General features: G+C 43.4%; 2 protein-coding genes across 2 annotated transcripts in view; both read right to left on the reverse strand.

Moving 5' to 3' along the window:
• Positions 1 to 16,171, reverse strand: part of LOC117448595 (DENN domain-containing protein 5B-like) — a 31,034-nt gene extending 14,863 nt beyond the window's left edge. The window contains exons 1-10 of the mRNA XM_034085913.1: positions 15,843 to 16,171; positions 10,866 to 10,975; positions 9,608 to 10,316; positions 8,852 to 9,039; positions 5,549 to 6,046; positions 4,430 to 4,661; positions 3,493 to 3,643; positions 2,987 to 3,077; positions 2,779 to 2,898; positions 2,238 to 2,390 (exon numbers count right to left, since the gene is read on the reverse strand). Of these exons, the coding sequence (XP_033941804.1) occupies positions 2,238 to 2,390; positions 2,779 to 2,898; positions 2,987 to 3,077; positions 3,493 to 3,643; positions 4,430 to 4,661; positions 5,549 to 6,046; positions 8,852 to 9,039; positions 9,608 to 10,316; positions 10,866 to 10,975; positions 15,843 to 15,951 (2,361 nt within the window). The 5' untranslated portion in view covers positions 15,952 to 16,171. The remainder of the gene's footprint in view (positions 1 to 2,237; positions 2,391 to 2,778; positions 2,899 to 2,986; positions 3,078 to 3,492; positions 3,644 to 4,429; positions 4,662 to 5,548; positions 6,047 to 8,851; positions 9,040 to 9,607; positions 10,317 to 10,865; positions 10,976 to 15,842) is intronic.
• A 946-nt stretch (positions 16,172 to 17,117) lies between these two features.
• On the reverse strand, positions 17,118 to 21,379 carry armc10 (armadillo repeat containing 10). Its single transcript, XM_034085362.2, has 6 exons — positions 20,874 to 21,379; positions 20,260 to 20,405; positions 20,017 to 20,151; positions 19,743 to 19,919; positions 19,535 to 19,606; positions 17,118 to 19,369 (listed from the first exon to the last, which is right to left on the reverse strand). The coding sequence occupies exons 1-6, from the start codon at positions 21,121 to 21,123 to the stop codon at positions 19,118 to 19,120; spliced, it is 1,032 nt and encodes a 343-aa protein (XP_033941253.1). The 5' UTR covers positions 21,124 to 21,379; the 3' UTR covers positions 17,118 to 19,117.
• Between the last annotated feature and the right edge of the window lie 335 nt (positions 21,380 to 21,714).

Here is a 21,714-nt window from a genome sequence, read left to right on the forward strand (position 1 = left end):
TTCGCCCGATCTTGGACCTCAGAGGAATCAACAGATTCCTGAAGGTGCTGCCATTCTATATGCTGACCACTGCATATGCACAGGTGGAGTGGTTCTCAACCGTGGACTTGAGGGATGCCTACTTCCACGTGGGCCGGGCAAGAGGGTACCTTATATTCAGTTCCTTCGGCCCTTGGGCAGACTGGCAGCTGCCTCGGCCGCTGGGCCCTTAGGCCCGCTGTCGTTGCGCCCCATGCAGATGTGGCTGAACAGCCTTCACTTGGACGCCAAGTGGCACAGGCACAGGGAAGTCAGGGTGTCGCAGCATTGCCTCCACTCTCTGTCACACTGGAGGGGCAGGGCCTATCTCCTGGTAGGCGTGCCCATGGGCGCCATCCCATCCCGCCAGGAGACCATCACCATAGGTGCATGTCTCTCAGGGTGGGGTGCAGTGCGGCAGGGCAGGACCGTTCAGGGTCAGCGGTCTGCCCAGGAGAGTGCGCGCCAGGTCAACGTGCTAGAGCTTCGGGCTGTGCAGCTTGCAAGAATGTGCGTGTTCCTCTGGGACAGCATGTACGTTGTTGCTTAGACAACAGTCCCATCTAGATAGTGGACGTTCTCACTCCACTCTGAATTTATGTGGCTGCGATTTCTGCCCGACATGTTCGGGTCGAAGGCGCCACGGCGGGGTGCCACAGGTCGGTGTCCCTCTTTATGAGAGGGGCTTTACGGCAGCGTCCCCCTAGCACCCCGGCTTGGGACCTGCCCCTGCTGCCGGATGCCCTATCATCTCCTCCCTTCGAGCCCCTGGCCCAGGTGGGGCTTAGGTGGCTGCCCACGAAGGCAGCATTTCTGCTTGCCATAGCCTCGGGGAGTTGCATGTCCTCTCCATAAACAATACATGCCCGAGGTGAGACTCTCAGGCGTTGCCCTTTGGGCAAATGTGGCATTCCCGCCCGGGGTCCTTCCACAAACCCACTTCAATCAGCCTGCCCAGCTGGCACGCTTTGACATTCAGGAGTACGGCACGTCGAAGTTGCTGTGCCCTGGGGGTGCCCAAAGGGCATATATCAAGGCTACTGCCTGTATACGGCAGGAGGAGCAACTCTTGATTTTGCCCTGGCGGCACTAAAGGAGGTTATGCCCTCTAACCAGTGGCTGCCCCACTGGGTTGTCGATACCATCTCACAGGCTTACGGGGCCAGTGGCCGCCCCCTGCCATCGGGCTGAGATGCCACTCTACAAGGAGCATCTCAACATATTGGGCTGCCCTGAGAGGGGTGTCCCTGGAGACCATCTGCGCCGCGGCGTCGTGGGCGTCTTCTGGCACATTCTCCAGTTGTCATAGCCTCAGGGAAGCGAGTCGGGGAGTTGCATGTCCTCTCCATAAACAATACATGCCCGAGGTGAGACTCTCAGGCGTTGCCCTTTGGGCAAATGTGGCATTCCCGCCCGGGGTCCTTCCACAAACCCACTTCAATCAGCCTGCCCAGCTGGCACGCTTTGACATTCAGGAGTACGGCACGTCGAAGTTGCTGTGCCCTGGGGGTGCCCAAAGGGCATATATCAAGGCTACTGCCTGTATACGGCAGGAGGAGCAACTCTTGATTTTGCCCTGGCGGCACTAAAGGAGGTTATGCCCTCTAACCAGTGGCTGCCCCACTGGGTTGTCGATACCATCTCACAGGCTTACGGGGCCAGTGGCCGCCCCCCTGCCATCAGGCTGAGATGCCACTCTACAAGGAGCATCTCAACATATGCGTCTTCTGGCACATTCTCCAGTTGTCATCAGGTCAATGTCGCCACTCTCCATTCTTTGGGCGTGGTCCTTTTGCAGAGCTCCGCTGCTTCCAGTGGTGAGCAAGGGCTTGGATTCTTCATGACATTGTTGGTATAAGTCATCCAGTGCTTAAAGCACCGCCTCTGGCGGTCAGTAGGGACGAAATAGAACGATAGTTACGGCTGTAACTACGGTTCTATGAGTCCCGGATGACCGCCAGAGTTCTCTGTCACTCAGAATTCTTGTGTGCTCGCGAGAAGATTCTGGGAACAGATCCTCTGACGACACCGGCTGATATAGCCGGGGTCACGTGGGTCACAGGTGACTTTGTTGTTATTGGTACTCGAGCTGCGCATGCGCGCGATGGACATATCCAGTGCTTAAAGCACCGCCTCTGGCGGTCATCCGGGACTCATAGAACCGTAGTTACAGCCGTAACTATCGATTTGTTTACATCAGTTAAATGTATGAGTCTGACCTGTTTCAGCTGCAGACCATGGCCCCAGGTTCTCTCCAGTAGGTCACATAGGCCGTGGATGAGTGTGTTCTCCTGCAGGCCCGTGATGTTGGCTTCTCCCTGACCCAGTTCAACACTCTCCTTCCCCATCCTCTCCATCAACATCCGTTTAGTCTAAAAAGCCAGGGAATATTTTGTGGCATAAACATCACTCAATGATTTAAAGGAGACAAATTATGCCTATTTTACCCTCCGTCTGAAACACTCCTGAAACACAAACTGGCCAGATTGGCAGAAAAAATATGGTGCCCCTCTGCAAAAGGTAGTTTTAAAAAAAAAAGTATGTTTCAATCGAGTCAAAGTTGAATGGCTTGATGAATCCCATGTTATTCTGACAAAGATAGCACACAAAAAACTCAGTAAGGACGTTTTATTTGACTGTTTGAGAGTTGGCAGCCATTCCAGATTGAATTTGTATAATATGTCATTACATTTCATTCATGTCTCCTTAAAGAATTCCATGGCTGCAGTCCCTCCATTATCAAGCAGAAAGAGCTCTTACCTTCAGACGACACTCGCTCAGCAGCCCATCCACAAACTCTCTGTGATTCTGAGTGACAGCTTGAGGTGATGAATCAAGCAGCTTAGACTGGCGGAGGGTCTTCCTTGCAAATGCATGCTTCTGTTAAGCACAGATAAGGAAATGAATCAGACACACGCATCCTAAAGTATGTGTGTGACTTTGTGTGTGTCTGAACGGATTAAAGTACCTGTCTCTGTTCATTGTCCACTCCTGAGTGATCAGTCACCGGTGATCTTTTGAGGTCAGTCCTGTGTGAAGCTGTAACACGGCCGGACCACCTGTTCACCCAGACAACAGAGGACAACTTTAATACTGAGATTCAAAACGTAAAGATTTCTAACAGATAGGAAAATAAATACAAAACTTTAAAAATAATTATGTTGTTGTTGAATACAAAGTCAATGAAATGTACCCTTTTAACCATTTATCCCTTCCTATTTGTTAATTATTTCTTTTTGCCAATTAGAAGCATGGTTAACTATTCATTTTAATGAAACATTTATTCAAGATCAGCATCAAACCACTTTGTATTCCTATGTGGATTGTTCCTGTCTTTTAATGTATGTGGATATATTGGTTTAAATTACAAATGTATATTGAGCTACTCGTTGTATTTTCTTGGCCTGGGTCACAAGAAGCTCTGGTTGGGGACCTATTTCTTTTCGTAAAATAACAGCAGAAAAGATTGCTCACTTGTTGGTGTTTTGTCCCTGTGTGAGCACGTCGGCCTGCAGCTTGGGGAAGTAACCTGGCTGATGGCGACCCTGGCCGATCCTCATGTCCAGCAGGTGGGGGTGTATGGCGGTGTGGTCAGCCTTCAGGAGTCTGCGCTCAACGGCCTGAGCTGCAGAGACACACCCAGCAATGTTAACAGTATCGACATGTATTGTGTATACGATGAGTCATGAAAGTAATGATAAGGGTGGATTTGAACAGCATGGAGTAACATAATGTCACAATATCTCAGAAGCAGAGACTAAATATAAGCAGTGACACAGCCGGATTGAATTGCAATCAGTGCACTTTCTAAATTGTTTTAAAGGACACAAAGCCCTCTCCTCCGCTTGTATTTTATTTTATTTATAATGCCGATCCCTGCTGTATCCTCAGTTCACCCTTTCTAAATCCCTAACTCTATCTATCTTCCGCTGTCTCGTTTAATATCCTATCCTTTTTGTGTTTCATTTATTCATCAGATAATTCCATTTAACTTCCTTTTTAGTTCCCATCAGTTACCATCTGAATACATTTTCTCCACACAAGTTCCATTAAGAAGAAAGCAAGACCTTTGGTGCCGATTAGAAAAAGAGAGAGAGGAAAAATGGTGATCGCACAAAGGATAGCAACATAATCAACATACAGTATAAACCCAGACAGATGGCAACAGATTTTCAGATTCACTTCAATCATCATTCTGCTCAATCTACTGGGGATTCAGCCTACTTTATCAGTATATACCACCCAGATGCTGAAGAAACATCCAGATGTAACTCCTGGTTATAGGTTGTCATTTAAATGCACAGCTCCTTTAAATGGCTGTATCTAATAATGTAAGTTACTATTACATGCCCAGTACTTTCAACTGAATAGATGTGATTGCCTGTTTTGTTCATGAGCATCTTTACAGTACCTGACTCGAAGCCTGTGGTGCACTTCCTGTAGCGACAGTTACGGGATTCCTCCTCGTCTGTGTCGTACAGTCGATCCCTCTCCAGACGGCTGTCAAACAGCTGCTGCAGTGGCTCTCTGTCCGCCCAGCGAGATATCACCTTCCCATCCACGAAGGAAGAAAACATGGATGTTTCCAGGAACCGGGACAGGAAGTGCAAGTGGGTCGCAGGTTGACCGGAGAGGAAGGAACCCTGAAACATTGGATGGCACAACAATGATTATTAGCTGAAGGAGAACCAATCCAAAATGGGAAGGGATTTATTGTTTTTCATCACAATCCAAATGATTTCAAACACAGAAAAAGTAATCATACATGAAAATAAGTTGGCATGAATAACATAGTTTGATTGATTTGATAGTTTTATTGACATCTGTTACGTGCCAGGCAGGCTGTACATGTGTGGTTTTCCTTCCCTCCTGTGTTTCTCTCTTCTCCCTGTCTTCTGCACAGCTAATCAGCAGCTGATCGGTATCTGCCTGTGCACCTGAGTCTGAGGGCTGATTGGATCCTCTCACCCTCAGCTGGCCTATCAGCAACCAGGGCCGACCATAAAGGAGGCACCCAGGAAGTCTTCTCTCTCTCACTCTGGGCCTGTTGCTGAGGAAGGAACACGGCTGTGCTTAGAAACTAAAGCTCTTTGGATAAATCTGAACTTTGTTAATGTGTGTGTTGAGAGGTGGAGGAGTTAGGTAAGTCTGGGGTACCCTGTACATTTCTCACCACCGAGCTAACTATTGTTTAGACACACTAGGTAAGCGGATTGTTGCCACCCCTGTATATTGTTTTGTCAAATTCTTTGTAGTTAGTTAGTGAGGGTTTTTGTTTGAGTTTGGTTTCAAAGGATAGTTGTAGAGATAGGCCTGGTTTTGTTATGCTTGTTTCTTTTGTTTGGCACAATCCTTTGACTCCTCCTCCTCCTCACAAACAGAGTTTCTGTTTAATTGTATTATCTGATAGGTTACAAGGAATAAACCTTTTGTCAACCTTTACTCTGACTCTCTCATACTTATTGGTTGTACGTTATTGTCTCCAGGTCCCCTAGACCTTAGTGGGGACGTAACACATCTAATTGGGTACCTTGTCAAAGGTCAACGTCCCCTCTCGGTTGCTCAACCAGGAATCCAAATCCAGCGCGCTGTGGATGACAAACTCCTCATACCTGCCAAACATGGCAGAAAACCGTCCAGCGAACACTTCCCTCAGCTGAATGTTCAGCTTTGCCGCCTTCAGCTCCTCCTCTTCCTCCTCAAACACGTGTTCCAGCGTCTTCCCCGCTTCTGACATGTTTTCTCCTCCACACCTCCGCGCCAGAGCCTGCAGCCTCTCCAGCACTGCCAGCTCCTCACCTCCCAGGTTCCCGTTCCTCCTGTCCTCCATCAGGTCCTCCAGCACCAGGCTGCTCATGCGTGGGGACGCAGTGTCAGGCTTTTTGGTCATACCGCCCTGTGGAGGAAGTCCGAAATGCAGCAGTATCTCACTCAGCTCCTGGATCAGCTCGGCATGGTTTGGAAACTCTGGGAGGGCCTCGGGGGCCTCAACACAGCGATTGTCAATGTCCACAAAGCACATGTTAGCCTGTGTGGGAGGAGCAAACAAGAGAGTTACAAAAACATGAAAAACACTTTTAATCCAATTCTTTCATCAGATAATCATAACAGGTTTAGCCAATCCCAATGTTGCTGAGCTTTAACAACCAATTAAGAACAGAGATGAAGATTTACCTTCCATTAATAGTTTTGTGGCATTTCACCATGAAACAACCTCAGAGGGTATTAGAATGTGAAGGATTACCTACTGATTACTGTTATCACAGCAACGGGGGAAATTGTGGAAATCTTTGATATCAGGCTGCAGTGTTTCCCCTAGGATGGAGTCATAGCAGCGGTGCTAAGGCACGTGGGCCCAGCATAATGTGAGCATGGAGCGTGTGGAATTTTTTAGTGTGTGCACGTGCGAAGTGGGCCCCGCCAATTTGTTTCAATGTGTCAGCACAAGAAAGGCTCTTGAGGCCTAGTACCAGGGCCGGTTCTAGCCAATTTGCTGCCCTAGGCGAGATTTTATATATGAAGAATAAATGAAAAATCTCTACAAAAGGCAAATACACTACAAAAACAGAAACTTATTGAAATAGGTCATATACTTCAAAATAGCTTCAAATGTATTCATTATTGTATGAACATGTTTGAATTGGAGGGTGGTCACATCCTCTAGGGGGGTCTGGGGGTATGCCCCAAAAACATTTTAAAGTAAAAATGCTTCAATCTGGTGCACTTTGAGCACACAATTACTAGAGACCTGATCTAGGGGAACTCTAAAACACCCATATGAAAAAGATCGGTTTACATTTTAATAATCAAATAAGTATATGAACATAAACAATAACCTACCATAGCCAATAACAAATAAATGTAGCTTATTTGATTTTTGTTGTTCATTCATATCTTATTTGACCTAGTTAACTTATTTACTTGTAACTCTCCAACTTTAAACGATATTTTTGGATTACTGTCCTATAGTATACATTGGAATGATTTCAAACCTGTTTTTATTTATCCTAATAATTATAAAGGAGTGCCTTGGAAATATGTGTTTACATAATTTGTGGTCAAAACGTTTGAGAGCCACTGAGATAACTTAGACTTAAAATCTAAACACTCAGAGAGTCCTTTAACTCACTGAGCCTCTCAGTCTGACAGGAGAGCTCTCCTCCACCCTGGTTGTAGAAACATCTACTTCTTATATCCGTTAGCGCTACGAGCACCAGATTCTAATAACAACAGCGCCGGTACCGGTGCTCCCTCTCCCTCGCTCCCACTTTGGCTGTGAGCTGCGGGCGCCTGATAAGCCAACAACCCCAACTTTCATCACTTACAGCGCCCATCATACAGGGCAAATGAAAAGTGTAACCGGGATGAAAAGGGTGTTACATTTACTTAATTATGAATGTTGTTACATCAAGGCCGAAAATTTGGATGAGCGCCAACGGTCACAATCTTTTTTGTTTTCTCTCCCAGAGCTACCAGCGCATCGCCCCCCAGATCTGGCGCCCTGTTAATACCAAAAATCGGCCCTGCCTAGTACATACAGTGGCAATGTCTCAACATTTAGCAAAAATACACCTTTATTGAACATACAGTAACAAAAATACTACAAATCCACATAACAAACAATCAAAAATGAAAAAGGGTCGCCACTTATTGTTATTCTAATAAAAAAAAAAATTACATGTTTTTTTTTTTTTGGGTACTGGCTGGCGCCCCCTAGCAGCGGCGTGCATATTTCAGGAGCGGCGCTGCGCCGGCACTATTTGTATATAGGGGAAACACTGGACTGTCACACCGGACCAGAAGATGCTGAGCAATGAAGTACAGAACTTTGTGAGAAACACAGGCACTGTTTAAAAATACAGCTTCTGTAAGCAGCAGTGGAGCACGCCACAGTCAGCAGCAACTCAACCTTCAGCGGTGACCTCAGACAGTCAGTTTACAGCCTCAGGGGGACGTGATGTACTGAACATCAGACAGTTACAGGCATCCTCTTACTCTGTGCAGCCTCATCCTTCTAGTTAATGTCTTTACTACTTAGGCAATGTCTTTACATCGTCTCTTTCATTCCATTAGCAAGATCACATGTTTTAAAGGACAAGAAAAGATGAGCATGCAGAATTCTTCCAGCCAGTAGATATTAGAAAGACCAAATTATTGTAGGGATTTGGACCATGTGAGCCAAACTGTGTCAAAATGAGAAAATAAAAAACCACAATCCAACCAAATTCTAAATAGATGATTAAAATAATTAAAACCTTGCAAATGATCACATATGCACACAATTGCACAGCTTAAGGAATCCCTAATTCTCATGAATTATTCAGCGATACCCATTTTTCTGGATCTCTCATGCTTGCCCCCCCCCATATCTCATGCCTGCCCCCCCCCCCCCAGGCTGTCTTTCAACTTTATATTTTCTGGGGCAGAGCGACATCAAAGAGGCTTCAGTGAGATTTTCATGCAACATAAAGTGATCTCAGACGCTGGATCGAGGAAATGTATCGTTTCAATTTGACATGCCCGAGACAGAGGGCAAATTGTCACGCATGCATAACAGAGAGGTTTAGAAAATGGATGGAAAAACATTTCAGTTTAACAAAACATCATTAAATCCTTGTGCATTTTTACCAAATGTCTGCAACCTTAAGTGCTAACAAAGGATGCTAGAGATCTTCTCGCTTTTTGTTTACTAATATATACAATGTCAATACAATGTTTTTCTTAATGTCTTTTGCTTAACATATTTAATGTGTTTATATTCTCCTATTAAGCACATTGAATTGCCTTGCCTCACAGATGCATACACATATAAAACCCTTGTTTAGTTGTGTACCTCGTGTGGTAGGTGGAGGGAGGAGCGCTGAGCTCCCTCTCTGCGCTGGATGCCCATCAGGAACGGCACAGGAGCCTCCAGGAGGTGATGCAGCGGGGCAGAAACAATGGGCAGGTAGATGTGTTGCCATTGGAATGGGAATATCAAAGTGGTGATGCCCTCAGCCACTGTCATCAAACGCTGGTAGTCTAAGAGGATAAGAAGGACGAGAGAGAGCAATAGGATATTAGCATGAAGGAATACAATACAAGTATCTAGGGATGGTCTCATTGTCAGGGAAATAATTGCATTCCCTTTAACAGTTTTATAATAAATCAATTTACAGAAGTTGCATATAGAAGTATTGTTGTTCATATTCTTGATTCGATGCTACAGTGCACAGCCCGATAAATGAGTGAGGATACTCCACACTCATTATGTTGCAAAGTCAGTTTCTCTAATCTGTTTAACCTCAAACCCATCTGCTATGCTGTTGCGGAAGGTTACATCTAGGGTAAATTAAAATATGTCATGCTAATAATGGTAATGTGTTAAGCACTAAACAGCTGATTTGCTAGAGATGTTTCTAATTTCTGCAAATAGATCTGCTGGAAGTGTTTTAATCAATATAACATTTATAAAAGTTTATCTTAATGACTTTATTAATATCTTCCTTAGATTTCCTATGGAATCATTTGCATTGAGGTCATCTGTACATTTGGCAATAACAGGGAATTTCATGTGTCATCTCAACCATGCTAACAACTGAATATTCACCTTTAGAGCAAAGCAGGACTTGCGTCTCCAAAAGTGCACAGGTAATAAGTTGCACCATATTGTCCACACCCAGCAGTGAGAAGGCCTCCCCAAGAGGAAACTCCCCCAGAGGAAGCTCTCCGGGCCCGGGCCGCTGGCACACGATGGGCCCCTGCACCCCGTGGAACCTCAGAGACCTGCCGGGGGGGGGCAGCGGCACCTCGTACAGGATGTTATGGATGTAGCTCTCTATAGGGAGGGGAGGGGCTGTGTGGGAGGTCACAGCCTGGTGCAGCTGAGACAGAAACTGACGAGCAGAGTGAAGGAAGGGGAGCGGCGTGAGCAGGCAGAGCGCTTTGGACACGTACAGAGTGTCCCGGGCTGGATCGTATGACCCAGCGCAGCCGAGGCAGGCGGAGAGCCCGGCCACAGACTCAGCGTCCGACTCATCCAGGCTGCTCACGAGCGAGTCCATGCTGGAGGTGGAGGGCGAGGAGGCAGACGAAGACGAGGGAGAAGAGGCAGATGAAGCTGAATGGTGCTCCACGTGGTGCATCTGGAAAAGGGTCTGCATGGCAGTGATGATCTGAGCACTGGTCACCTCCTCGTAGAAGGTGTGCACAAAGCCGTAGGAACGTGTGCCGTCGTCAAAAGACATTGTGAAGGAGTGAAACTGAAAATCATGCCTCTCTGCCTGCGTGCGGAAGGAAAGACCCCTCGGCATACAGAGCTGAGGAGGCGAAAAAAAGAGGGTTAAGAACAAAGTTGGAATTCAAATGTGACACAAAATAACAACCTCAATAACTGATAGTAGTGTTAACTTTTAAACCATTCTCTTGTTTCTGTATACTAAACTAAAGCCAATCCTGGATGATGTAAACAAATCCATCATAGAAAATACCATTAAAGAAGCTAAACAAGTCCTAAACCTTCTTGTTCAATATGCGACAACTGGGTATGATAATTGATTTAATGTACAGTATATGTCATTTCCCCGAGACAAGTATTTGTTCTATGTTGTGTTGCATTTGTTGTCTGAAAACCCAATGACCCTGGAAAACGTTGACAAGACCACACATTTTACCAATACTATAAATATATAACACAAAATACTGTGGTGTCTACTGGCAGACTTATTTTGAAGTATTTTGCTTTCATCCTCCTGACCTTCTTTTCAAACAAGAGTTTGAACACAAAAACATTTGGCATACAAACAAACAAGGCATTTTATTTCCACTAAGATCGACACTGAAAGAAAATGTGCAATCCAAGATCTCACCATGTTGATGGCATCTTTATTGAAGGGGTTCTTGTCTGTGCTTTCGGGGTAGTGCACCAGAACCTTTGACTTGAACGAGCGTCGGATGGGGCTCTGCTCAAAGCCCTCGCCTGAAAGACAAACAGCGGCACAGAAAAAAAAGAGTTTGAGGATTACCATATTATTACAGAAGGATGTTTGCTTTCACCTCTGCTGAGACAAACTTCATTACATGATGCAAAGGACAGAACAGAGGACATCACAAAAAGACCACAGCTTTGATTCAGGAAAAAGCTGAAGCTGAAAGATGAAGTTCATCTTTTGTTGACAGCAAGGACCATTCTGCAGCAAAAAGGGAAAATCCTTCCAAGTGTTGTTATGTAACTCCACTCATAATAGAGACACACTGGAAATGCGGTACAACACCCCTCATCCCTGCAGAAGGAAACTCTTTATGCTTGTAGAGAGAGCAGAGGATAAAATATGCTGCTTTTAATACACCAAACACGCTCAGGCTGAGGACAAAGAATTACAGATTTCTATAGCACAGCTACATGTGCATGAAAGGATAGGATGCAAGACAACTCTATTCCTACAGTCACAATGCACAGATCTGATTTGTTGCCCTGACGGGTTCAGGTTTCTCCTCTTTTCAGTCTCTGCACCTCGTGTCAGCATCTAGCTCTGGTTACATAAAGACAGAGTGCTGTCTGTGAGCATGAGCACAGGAAGAGGAGCTGCTGAAGATAGAAAAGAAAATGCGTGTGTATGATTCAGCGTGTGTAATGGATTGACAGTAGTGAATAAGGAACATTCATTATTCAGCCACTTTCAGGAGGGGGATGCCCTTGGACAGTACTCCTCACTGTATTCCCCATTTCACTGCGTTCAGCTTTAACTGACACCATTGCATTACAAGAACAAAAACAAATGGCAAACTAGCATTTATCTCGGGTGTCATATTGACACACTTATTCAGCATTCAGGAACATCCAGATCACCTACCAAGGAGATGACGCACATCAACCTAAGAGGGGAAACTGCAGATTGAAAGAGGGGCACCACTTCAAGTTTTACTGAGTCACATTCACAAGTGGGAGACAGAAGCTAATGGATCACTGAAGAGAGGGGGAGTCAATGTTCTTTGCGAAAGATACAAATTGGTGTTGGCGCTGAAAGGCATCGAGCACCTAGTTGCCATGGTATCACCTTCCGCTGGGGCTTAGAAAAATAGCCATCAAGACAAAGCTCGTCAGCGCTTTACGTCATCCTGAGTTTCATTAGCTGACCCCAAAAAACACCAACATGCCACCTGGCAAGAGTTCCCACCACACAGCGTGCAGAGACCCCATTCAGCAGGAGCCGCTCTCTTTCTCTGTGTTAACAACACCGGGCAGGAGATTAGGAGGATGTTTGTTTTTGTGTTCGAATGAATGCCTAAATGTCTGTTTCAGTGAGGCTGTAATTAGCATGCTTAGTCCTTTAAACACATTAACACACACACATACACACAGTAGAAACCATGTATGACCTGGGCCGTAACCAATAATTATTTTAATAATCATTTACTATCCCTATTATTATCTTGATTAATCTTTTAGCTCAAAATGACTGTCCTTTAAAACTTCCTAAAACCAAATGTGACACCTAGAAATTCCTGCTGTGTCTGACCAGCAGTGCTAAACCTAAAAACATTACATTTACTTTAGATACACGCTTTACAACATCAGGAGGATACGTCCCCAGCTGACCCAGAAAGCCACGCAGGTTCTGGTCCAGGCTCTCGTCATCTCACGCCTAGACTACTGCAACTCCCTCCTGGCTGGTCTACCTGCATGTGCCATCCGACCTCTGCAGCTCATCCAGAATGCAGCGGCTCGTCTGGTCTTCAACCTTCCTAAATTCTCCCACACCACGCCGCTCCTCCGCTCCCTCCACTGGCTTCCGGTAACTGCTAGAATCCACTTCAAGACACTGGTACTTGCGTACCATCCTGCGAATGGATCTGGCCCTTCCTACAGCCAGGACATGGTTAAACCGTACACCCCAGCGCGTGCTCTACGCTCTGCATCAGCCAAACGACTCGCTGCACCCTCGCTGCGAGGGGGACCCAAGTTCCCATCAGCAAAAACACGTGGGTTTGCTATCCTGGCTCCAAAATGGTGGAATGAGCTCCCATTGACATCAGGACAGCAGAAAGCCTGCACATCTTCCGGCGCAGACTGAAAACCCATCTCTTTCGACTCCACTTCGAGCGATAGATCTATTAACAAAGAACTGCTAACAGAGCACTTATATACTAATAAAGGACTGGCTTATCTATAGCCAGTTGAGTAGCACTTGAAATGTTTGGCTCTATGAATGCTGATGTACTTATATGATTCTGTTTTCTTCAAGGTTGTGTCTTCCTGGCCGAATGTACTTATTGTAAGTCGCTTTGGATAAAAGCGTCAGCTAAATGCAATGTAATGTAATGTAATAACATAACACAAAGAAAATCTGATAGAAACTAGTTCATATTTGGCATTTGTGGTTTGATTTTTTGTGTATTTGTTTAACAAAATGTAATGATTCATTTTCAGTCTATTGACTAATTGTCTCATACATGTACTGTTTCAGCTCTAACCCTAAGTATATTAATTAATTAACACTGTGACTATAATCTTTAAGACAACAACAACAAAGTGTTTCATATTCAGTCCACTGTGTAGAGATCCATCACACAGATTTACTTCACTGAATGATGCCCATCCCTAAAACAGGCACACTTCATTAGGGATGATTGAACGGCCATAAAGCTAGACATCTGTCATGCTCACCAACAGAATTACCCCCACCGTCCCACTCATCACACACTATTACATGAGTAGATGAGGACCGATATAACAATCAAAAAAGATTAAAAAGACAGAACATTTCAGCTGGCACTGAATGATGAGGAGTTGTTCTTTTCTGGCTAAAATAGTTAAACTCACTCTGTCTTTGACATTAGAGATTTGTCCGCGAATTAAAGGATGAATCAAGTGACATCACAAAGATAAATCTCGTTTTTGATTTCAGCCTGAGACACAGACATGGTGCAGGGCTTGTTTGCTTAAAATAAAGAATGTAAGTGTTGAGGGCCAAAAAATAAATTAACTGTCTGGAATTTTTCCGTACAGTAAAACAAGTGCAAAACATATACACTTCTTTGCCATCAGTTTTTTTTTTTCTGTGAACATTAAAAGTGTCAATTCTTATACGAAACTTGAATGTAGGATCAGGGAGTTCTCGCCCTTCTGTGATGTCATCCCCCAGTGACAGTCTGCTGCTGAAGCATCGGCAAAACCACGTGACATTTGATTAGGCTGCAGAAAACACAGTGGCGTCTATTGAGAAGCCAACAAGGGCAGACTGTTTCTCGGTAGTCATACTCTCACACATTGTGTTATTAGTCTATGCAATACAGAGATGCTGTATCAACTGACACATCCCTACACTTTCAGATGCACATGATAGAATAAACATTGCCTGACTTCAGCTTACAGAAAATGTAGGTTTTGTCAGACAGAAAATCCCTTGAAAGGAGAGCGGAGCCCCTGCTGCAGTGGGTCTGAGATGACCTGCTGTTATATAATCAGATTGGTGGAGCTCAGATATACCGGCCAGCAGAGCTGCCACTCGCCACAGGGAGCCTGATATCAAAGCCCCTGATGGTAAGTTAGAGCAGTAATTAATCTGCAGCAAAGCCTTGGGTTCACTCGCAATACACAGCTCACCCTAAACACACTGTTTTCTAAAAGAGAAAGAGAAAGAAGATCTGCCTGCCATCTTGCCCCTGAAGAGCTGCTCTACATGAGTTAGATTTCTGCTACCAAGAACACTGGGAGAAGACGGGGCGTGACTATTGTTTGAGATCCTGGAAAGAGTTGGTAATGAACACACCTGAGCAGCCCTTTCCTCACAAAGACTCAGAGCAGAACAGGTGCACAGAGGGCTCCTGGATGAATCTGTCCTCACCTCACCTAGATGAGTGTCAACAACTGAGTGGGAGAGAAGCAGCACCACTTGGGGTCTCTATTGCTATAACAGCTGAGAAGCTTTCAACCACAAATAAACCATCAGGAATAGCACTGCCGCTGTCATCACCTTGGCAACCCCCACATCCACCTACATCACATCAACCATTTCCTCCCATCTTTGTTTTTTTTATATAAGAAAAGGACAGATGTGTGTTGTTGGATGAAAGAAGAAATCCATCTGTTTGACAGCATAAAGAGCTGAACAGAAAAACTAGCTGTCTCACAGATTATCATTTTTTATACTTTTAGGTTTACAAAACAGTGTAATTTGGGAGCTCGTTCTAACACACATTCCTGTTGTTATGCACGATCCATTGCCTGGATGCTCCATCTGTGCTCCAGTGCTATAGGGCAAAATCTTGTCCGCTTTCTATTAAACCCTATCTTTGCTATTCCTTATCCAGGTGTAGCAGTAACAGTGGATGACTTGCAGAAACCAACAAAGCTATATTTTCACTTGACTTGCGATGCTGCTGCTGAAAATATGATGAAAACACAATGAACACAATGGTAATGCGTCTCTTCAAGCAGGGATAATACAAAAGGACAAGACTATGGATGATTGTAAAATGGTCATTTTAGGTTATTGCTTCAAATCATGTGTTTATGGAAAATTGAATTGAATATTGTGTTAGGTATCCGTTACATTTAAAATATATCTTAAATACTCAAATCCTGCCATTATATAATAGCACATTCTAATCGAATTTTTTTGAGAACATCTTTTTGGAGGAAAAATGTAATTATTATATTATGTTGTCAACAACCCTGTGAAAGGAAAAGGAATGTAGTGTCCAATCAAAACACATTTAAATGGATGTCACCTCTACACATACAGGCCAACATTACATGTTTTTAAATGACATGAAAAGTGTCCTCGGATGTGTATTTAAGAGTTTAAATGGATTTGTTTGGGGGGTGTTTGTAGACCATGTACCTGCTTCATCGTCTGGCTCCAGGCCCGTCTCCGTGTCCACTCCACACTCAACAAAATAGTGGGCGAAACGGCAGGAAGCCGATCCGGTGGCCGCTGCAGTCCCGCTCATCCTCGACGCGATTTAAGGTGTGAGAGCTTCGTTTTGCTGCTACTCAACGTGGTGGATGTTCATAGCTGATGCGGCTAATCCCAAATGTGTTCGCCCCCCTTCGTCCTCGCTTTCTGATCCGTGCGCTGGGTGCTGTCGCCCGCCTCTGTGAGACTCTGCTCGGGTTTAGCGGGATCCGGCGATGGTCATCTCGTTGTTGGGAGGGGGAGGACGCTGTGGGCCTGCGAGGGAGGGGGAGACAAAGACCTGAGAGCATCATCACTGTTAAATAAGCCTCATTTTAAAGGTTGTCGTCGAAATCATCATCCGTGCCTACATCACACAAATCAAGAATTTTCTTGGACTCAGTGATTTGTCAAAATTATACATTTGCAAATATTTTTCAGTAGGCCAATACCCAAATATGCATACTCGTGTCATTTTTCAATTTAAGTGCTTTACAAATTAAGGACACTAAAGGTAATACACCCTAAATCATTAAATTGGTAATTGAAACGATAGAAATCCGTCTAGAAGAAAAAAACTTTAATATAAATATACAAGTTGGCTGATGAATGTAGGCTGTTCCACACATTTTACATATGAATGTCATTTAACTAATAGTACAACTAGTACAACTCTTCAAGCCTATGCAACCCGTTGTAGCCTAAATCATATTAAAGGCTCTGCAAGGAACTTTCTAAAGTCTTAGAAAATAATTTAAAATTGAATTGAGAATTTTCTCAAAGGAAGCCTGAGCTACAAGTTGAGGTGTGGAGTTTGAAAGAAATGCTTTGAGCTTGTTTTTTAAGGAGCCAGGGAACAACTGGAATACATCATGGAAAATGTAGGATGTAAGTGTAGCAGTTATTTACACTATCTTCTATTAAACAGTGAATAACATTTACTTTTTAAATTTGCACGACTCCAGGAACAGCACTCTGAAAGAAATGAATACAGTTGTAAAGGAGACCAGAGAAAATACCGTTAAAGTAACCTGCTGGAAATTAAAGCTTGAACTACATTCTCTACTTCATGGTAGGGCTCTTAGTATTCAAAGCAAAAAGGCAGACCCAATTGCACTGTCTACCAGTCAACAACAGCAGAGCTTGACACAAATTCAGTCATTGCTACAAGATTAATATTTTTAAGAAAACAACAGAAATAAGGATGTTGATATACAGATCTTGTCTTGTAGGGTATTTATTGCACCATTCAAACAAACACAACAAACATTTGTCATTTGATAGGCAAAAAGCTTCATTAAATAAATCTTATAATCTAGGTCACAAGTAAATCAGCCTCCTGCTGTTCTGGTAAACCATAGTGCCTGAGAGATTTTTAGGATTTGGGTTCAATAAGGTCAGTAAAATGTGCAGCATTTCATTACACCTGGACAGGCTCATATCATAAAATCCTTGCATTAAAAATCATATTCTGAGATAATCACATTTTTCATGCACTTTCTCTCTATACTACAAGAGAGCCGATGATCTAGCCTGTCACTTACTGTGAGTGCATACTTAACATTCTATCTCTTTTGTTATTCAATAACCATGTGGAAAAATGTTTAAATATACTAATGGTTAGAAAACAAAGGAATTACTATTACAGGCTACTCTGTAAGAGGTCAACCCCTCCATTAATTCGCAAGCTGCATATCTGCACAATATGTGTGTTAGCTGAAACAATCACAGCACATCCTTTTCCCTTGCTACTTCCCCCCCGCTCCTCCCTGGGGTATTGCCGGCGTGTCTGAGAGATGCAACGCCACCAGTTACGTCCTGGTTTTTTCCCAGGAAGCTGAGGTTGGTGCCCCTTTGATGTCAAACTTTACTCACGTTGTATCCTTACCATTTACATTCAGTTTATTCATTTGTAATTACTGCCACAAATGTATAATATTTTCCATTTTATTAATATTATTTGTTATCCATTTATTATAACTTGCAGTATTTTGTGTCATTGAATCTCCCTTTTTCTTGCCTCCATGCATCTCTGTAATTTCTGTGCATATGACCATAAATAAGTTAATTATTGAAGGTGTCCCATCCACTTTGGTAGCTCTTCTTAATGTGGAGGTAAGGTTTCAGCTACAAGTTCTTTCCGACAGACTGATTTTTGACTAGTCATGATGCACTGATTCTCAAATGAATTACATAAATCAAAGATTATTGAAGAACATGATCTTTAAATCCAACATGTTGATAAATGAGCCATTCTTGTCTCCAAGGCATGCTAAGGTGTACGGCTCTCCATCTACAGTAAGTGTCTCTCTGAGCCTCAGAGGGTGGTTTGGTCGAGCTGCGCAGGTCGTTCTGACACATTCTCTAGAAAATGTTTGGCAGTGGGTTAGGGTTCCGAAATGTCACCTGGAACATGCCTTCAGAGAGTACATGACTTTCTCAGAAGGGAGGGCACTGTGGATCTTTGAAGGAAAACATTTTCTGGTCATGAGAATAAGCTGCAGGTGGCAGGAAAAGACATTGAGAGGTTGTCTGTTTTACTTATATTGCATGAATGGTCTGCTCCTGCTCACTGGTTGCTCATCAATTCATTTTAGTGAAAGAAAGTGTATATATGGCTGGTGAGGTGTGATGGATAATTAACTTAATTGTGACGAAAATATTGATGTAGAGCAGGGGTTTTCAAAGTCTTACGCTTTTCGGCTCCTCACAAAATTCCTATCGGATTATGATTATACTATTTCATGGCTATTTTGGCTCCAATTAAGCTAAATCAGTCTAATATTGCCGTTTGACAAAAAATACACAATAGGTCTGTCCTATGGTATTTCTGACTCTGGTAAAGCAGAAAAAAACTCCATGAAAACAAATGTATCTCGATACTATTGCTCCAACTAAATCACACACATGTAGGCTTCTCTATGAGATCCTCCTTTGATAAATTAAGTAATAATTATTTTAATAATGTTCCCTTCAATTGAGCCTACCCTGAGGAGACCTGACTCCCACTTTGAAAACCTCTGATCTCTAGAGCATTGTAAATATAGATAGTGAAGAAGTGAAAGCTTAATATCAGCAGAAAGGCCTCTCAGCCTTCTATTTTATGAGACTATGTCAATAGATTTATAGTTGACATTGAAGGGTGAAGGGTTGATGGCATTGGCAAATTGTGTGGAAGCATAAGCTGTGCATGGGTGGGTCAAGTGTGCAGAGAAGGAGGTCTATGTCAAGATGCGAGCCACCTGGGACTGAATCTCCACATCAGGGTGTGAAAGCAGCTGGACCAGTCTGCTGTGGAGCTGGGAAGACTCATCTAACATGACCCGGAAGAGGCAGTCCTGCTTCCGCCTCAGTTCATCTGCCACCTGGGCTGAGGCCCTCCAGGCCTTTAAGTTCCCTGCGAACGTCAGCAATCGTAGAAGCACGGCAGAGGCTGTTCGTGCGTCAAACAGCAGCACAACAGAAGCTGGCGCCTACAGAGAAAAGCAGAAAAGACAAGTGCAAAATGAGGATTTATAAAATAACTCTGCACCTTCCACAACAGTATGTCTACAAAAGAAAATAGATGATGCTGCATTTCTATTGACCTCTTAATGCAGAACCATGATACATTATTTTTATATTTCCTTTACTCTTACCTGAGCTTGAACAATGTCATCCATCATATCTGGATTGGATGACAGATTTACAAGGACTTTCAAAGCCTGAACCTGGAAGGAACATATTAGAAGATAAATCATACTGTATTCATAGCTTTTATCTGATTTCCAAGAGATATTACAAAATAAAAAAATGGTATGAAAACTGTGAATAATATTATTCAGATGCAACTTTGAAGATACCAACCTGTAAAGTTTCCTTGCTCACAACAACTAGAGAGAGTAAAAGTGTAATTGATCCTTTTAGCAAGTGTTGATGTTTATCTGTGACTGAAAGGTTGGTCAGCAGCCTGAGAGCACCAAGCTGGAGCTCAGAGTTCACTGGAGACATCTCAATCAGCTCCAACACTTGTGGCACATAAACCTATGAGACACACAGGCATGGATATATTACCAGACTATCTTGTATGAAGCCTGATTCTGATTTCAGGATATTTGCAGTACAGTATATGGTGACATACCTTTATTTGTTCCTGGTTTTGAATGTTCATACATATATTATTCAAAGCATTCAGAGTCTGCACTCTAACCTCTGGTGCAGGATCAGAGAGGAAACCAGCTATGATATGAATCCCTTCAAATTCCCGTAAAAGATTCTGGAGGATTAGAATAGAAGAAAATAAAAATGATAATACATAGCTGAAAAACTCAGTACTAAGCACACTTCAATTTCGTTGTTCTAAGATAGTAAACTCTTACTGTACCTGATTCACAGTAAAGGCAGCAGAATTTCCTAGCGTAAGCAGGATCCGACATCTGTCAGTTGTATTATTGCTGGTCTGCAGACATGACAGCAGCATTTTCAAGTGCTGTGGATCCAGGTTGCCAGGGGACTGGTGGGCGAGGTCACCTACGGTGGAACATTATTTTAAAAACATGTAGGCCTATTGGTATTCAGAAACAAAATCCAGTAGATCTCAATGCATTCTTTCACTTACGAGGAACGTGCTTTGATGTATTAGTGCAAAATATAAACCTATTAAGAGAAAATAAATTAAAAATAAAAGCAGATACAACAATTAATATATAAAAAACGTACATTATATATATTATAAAAATATATACATTGTGTACAGGTATTTGTGTTAAAATTAAAGAGTTGTCAGCTGTCATATGTGTAACTCTTTGCACTGGAGGAGACTGAATACCACACAGTAGCTTTTCTTTAACAGTCAAAGGCTCAAATTTGAGATCATAGTTTGGGATATACTGGCAAGTCTGTGTTTACAAACAGGACATAAGAGAAATAATTTAGATACACAATATGCTGGCGCAATCAGATATGTTAGTCAAAGCTTTAAGAGCCTCTGGCCCTTACCTGAAGCACCCCCCACAGGTCGGGGACAGACCACATCCAGTCCGGACACTCTGGCCAGCAGGCTGCCCGGCTGCAGGGTACCTTCACTGCTCCTCACACCAGCACTTTCATTGGCAGCACTTTTTTTGTTTCTCTTAAAACTCTCCCCGCTAATGAGTTTATATAAACCGTAGGAAGCTCCAGCGCCGGCAACTAAACCTAGAAACGCTTTCATGTTGCCGAGCCTGGGAGTAATGCTGCCATCGCCCATGCTGCTGCTGCGTCTTTAGCTAACTGTTAGCTAGCTAGCTAACGTGAAGCTACTGATGCTCAGTAACGTAACAAACCCGGTTCATCAGTAAGCTAGCGCTGAAGGCAACCCGTTGAAACCACAACAGAACCCAACCAAATTAATGACAGCTTCATTGTTCTGAAAGCTGGAGAAGTTTGCAGCTGAGCTACAGTTGTCAACAATGATCTGCTCTGTGGTTCCGGGCAGCTTGGGTTGCCATATTTGACTGACAAAAAGCAGTCCAGTCAGAGTTTAGAGTCACCATCCATAACGGTAATGTTTTATCATTAGACAAAAAAAAGAACACTGTTACAATCAGGACAAAGTGATGTATAGAGGTCATACATAAAATAAACGTATTTTGGATCAGATAACATTCCTAAGCTACAAATTAACACATTCATAATTATTGTATCATAGAGCTATGACGACATAAACATGTCAATAAGAATAACGCTTTGATTTAGTTGTGATATTGTTGCCCGAAATATCACATATGTGACCTAAATTGTTTGAAAACACACACTTAATTGAAAAGCATAAAAGTAGCCCAACCTGGCAACGCCTCGG

This window comes from Pseudochaenichthys georgianus, chromosome 6 (assembly GCF_902827115.2).
Source record: "Pseudochaenichthys georgianus chromosome 6, fPseGeo1.2, whole genome shotgun sequence".
NCBI classification, from domain to species: Eukaryota; Metazoa; Chordata; class Actinopteri; order Perciformes; family Channichthyidae; genus Pseudochaenichthys; species Pseudochaenichthys georgianus.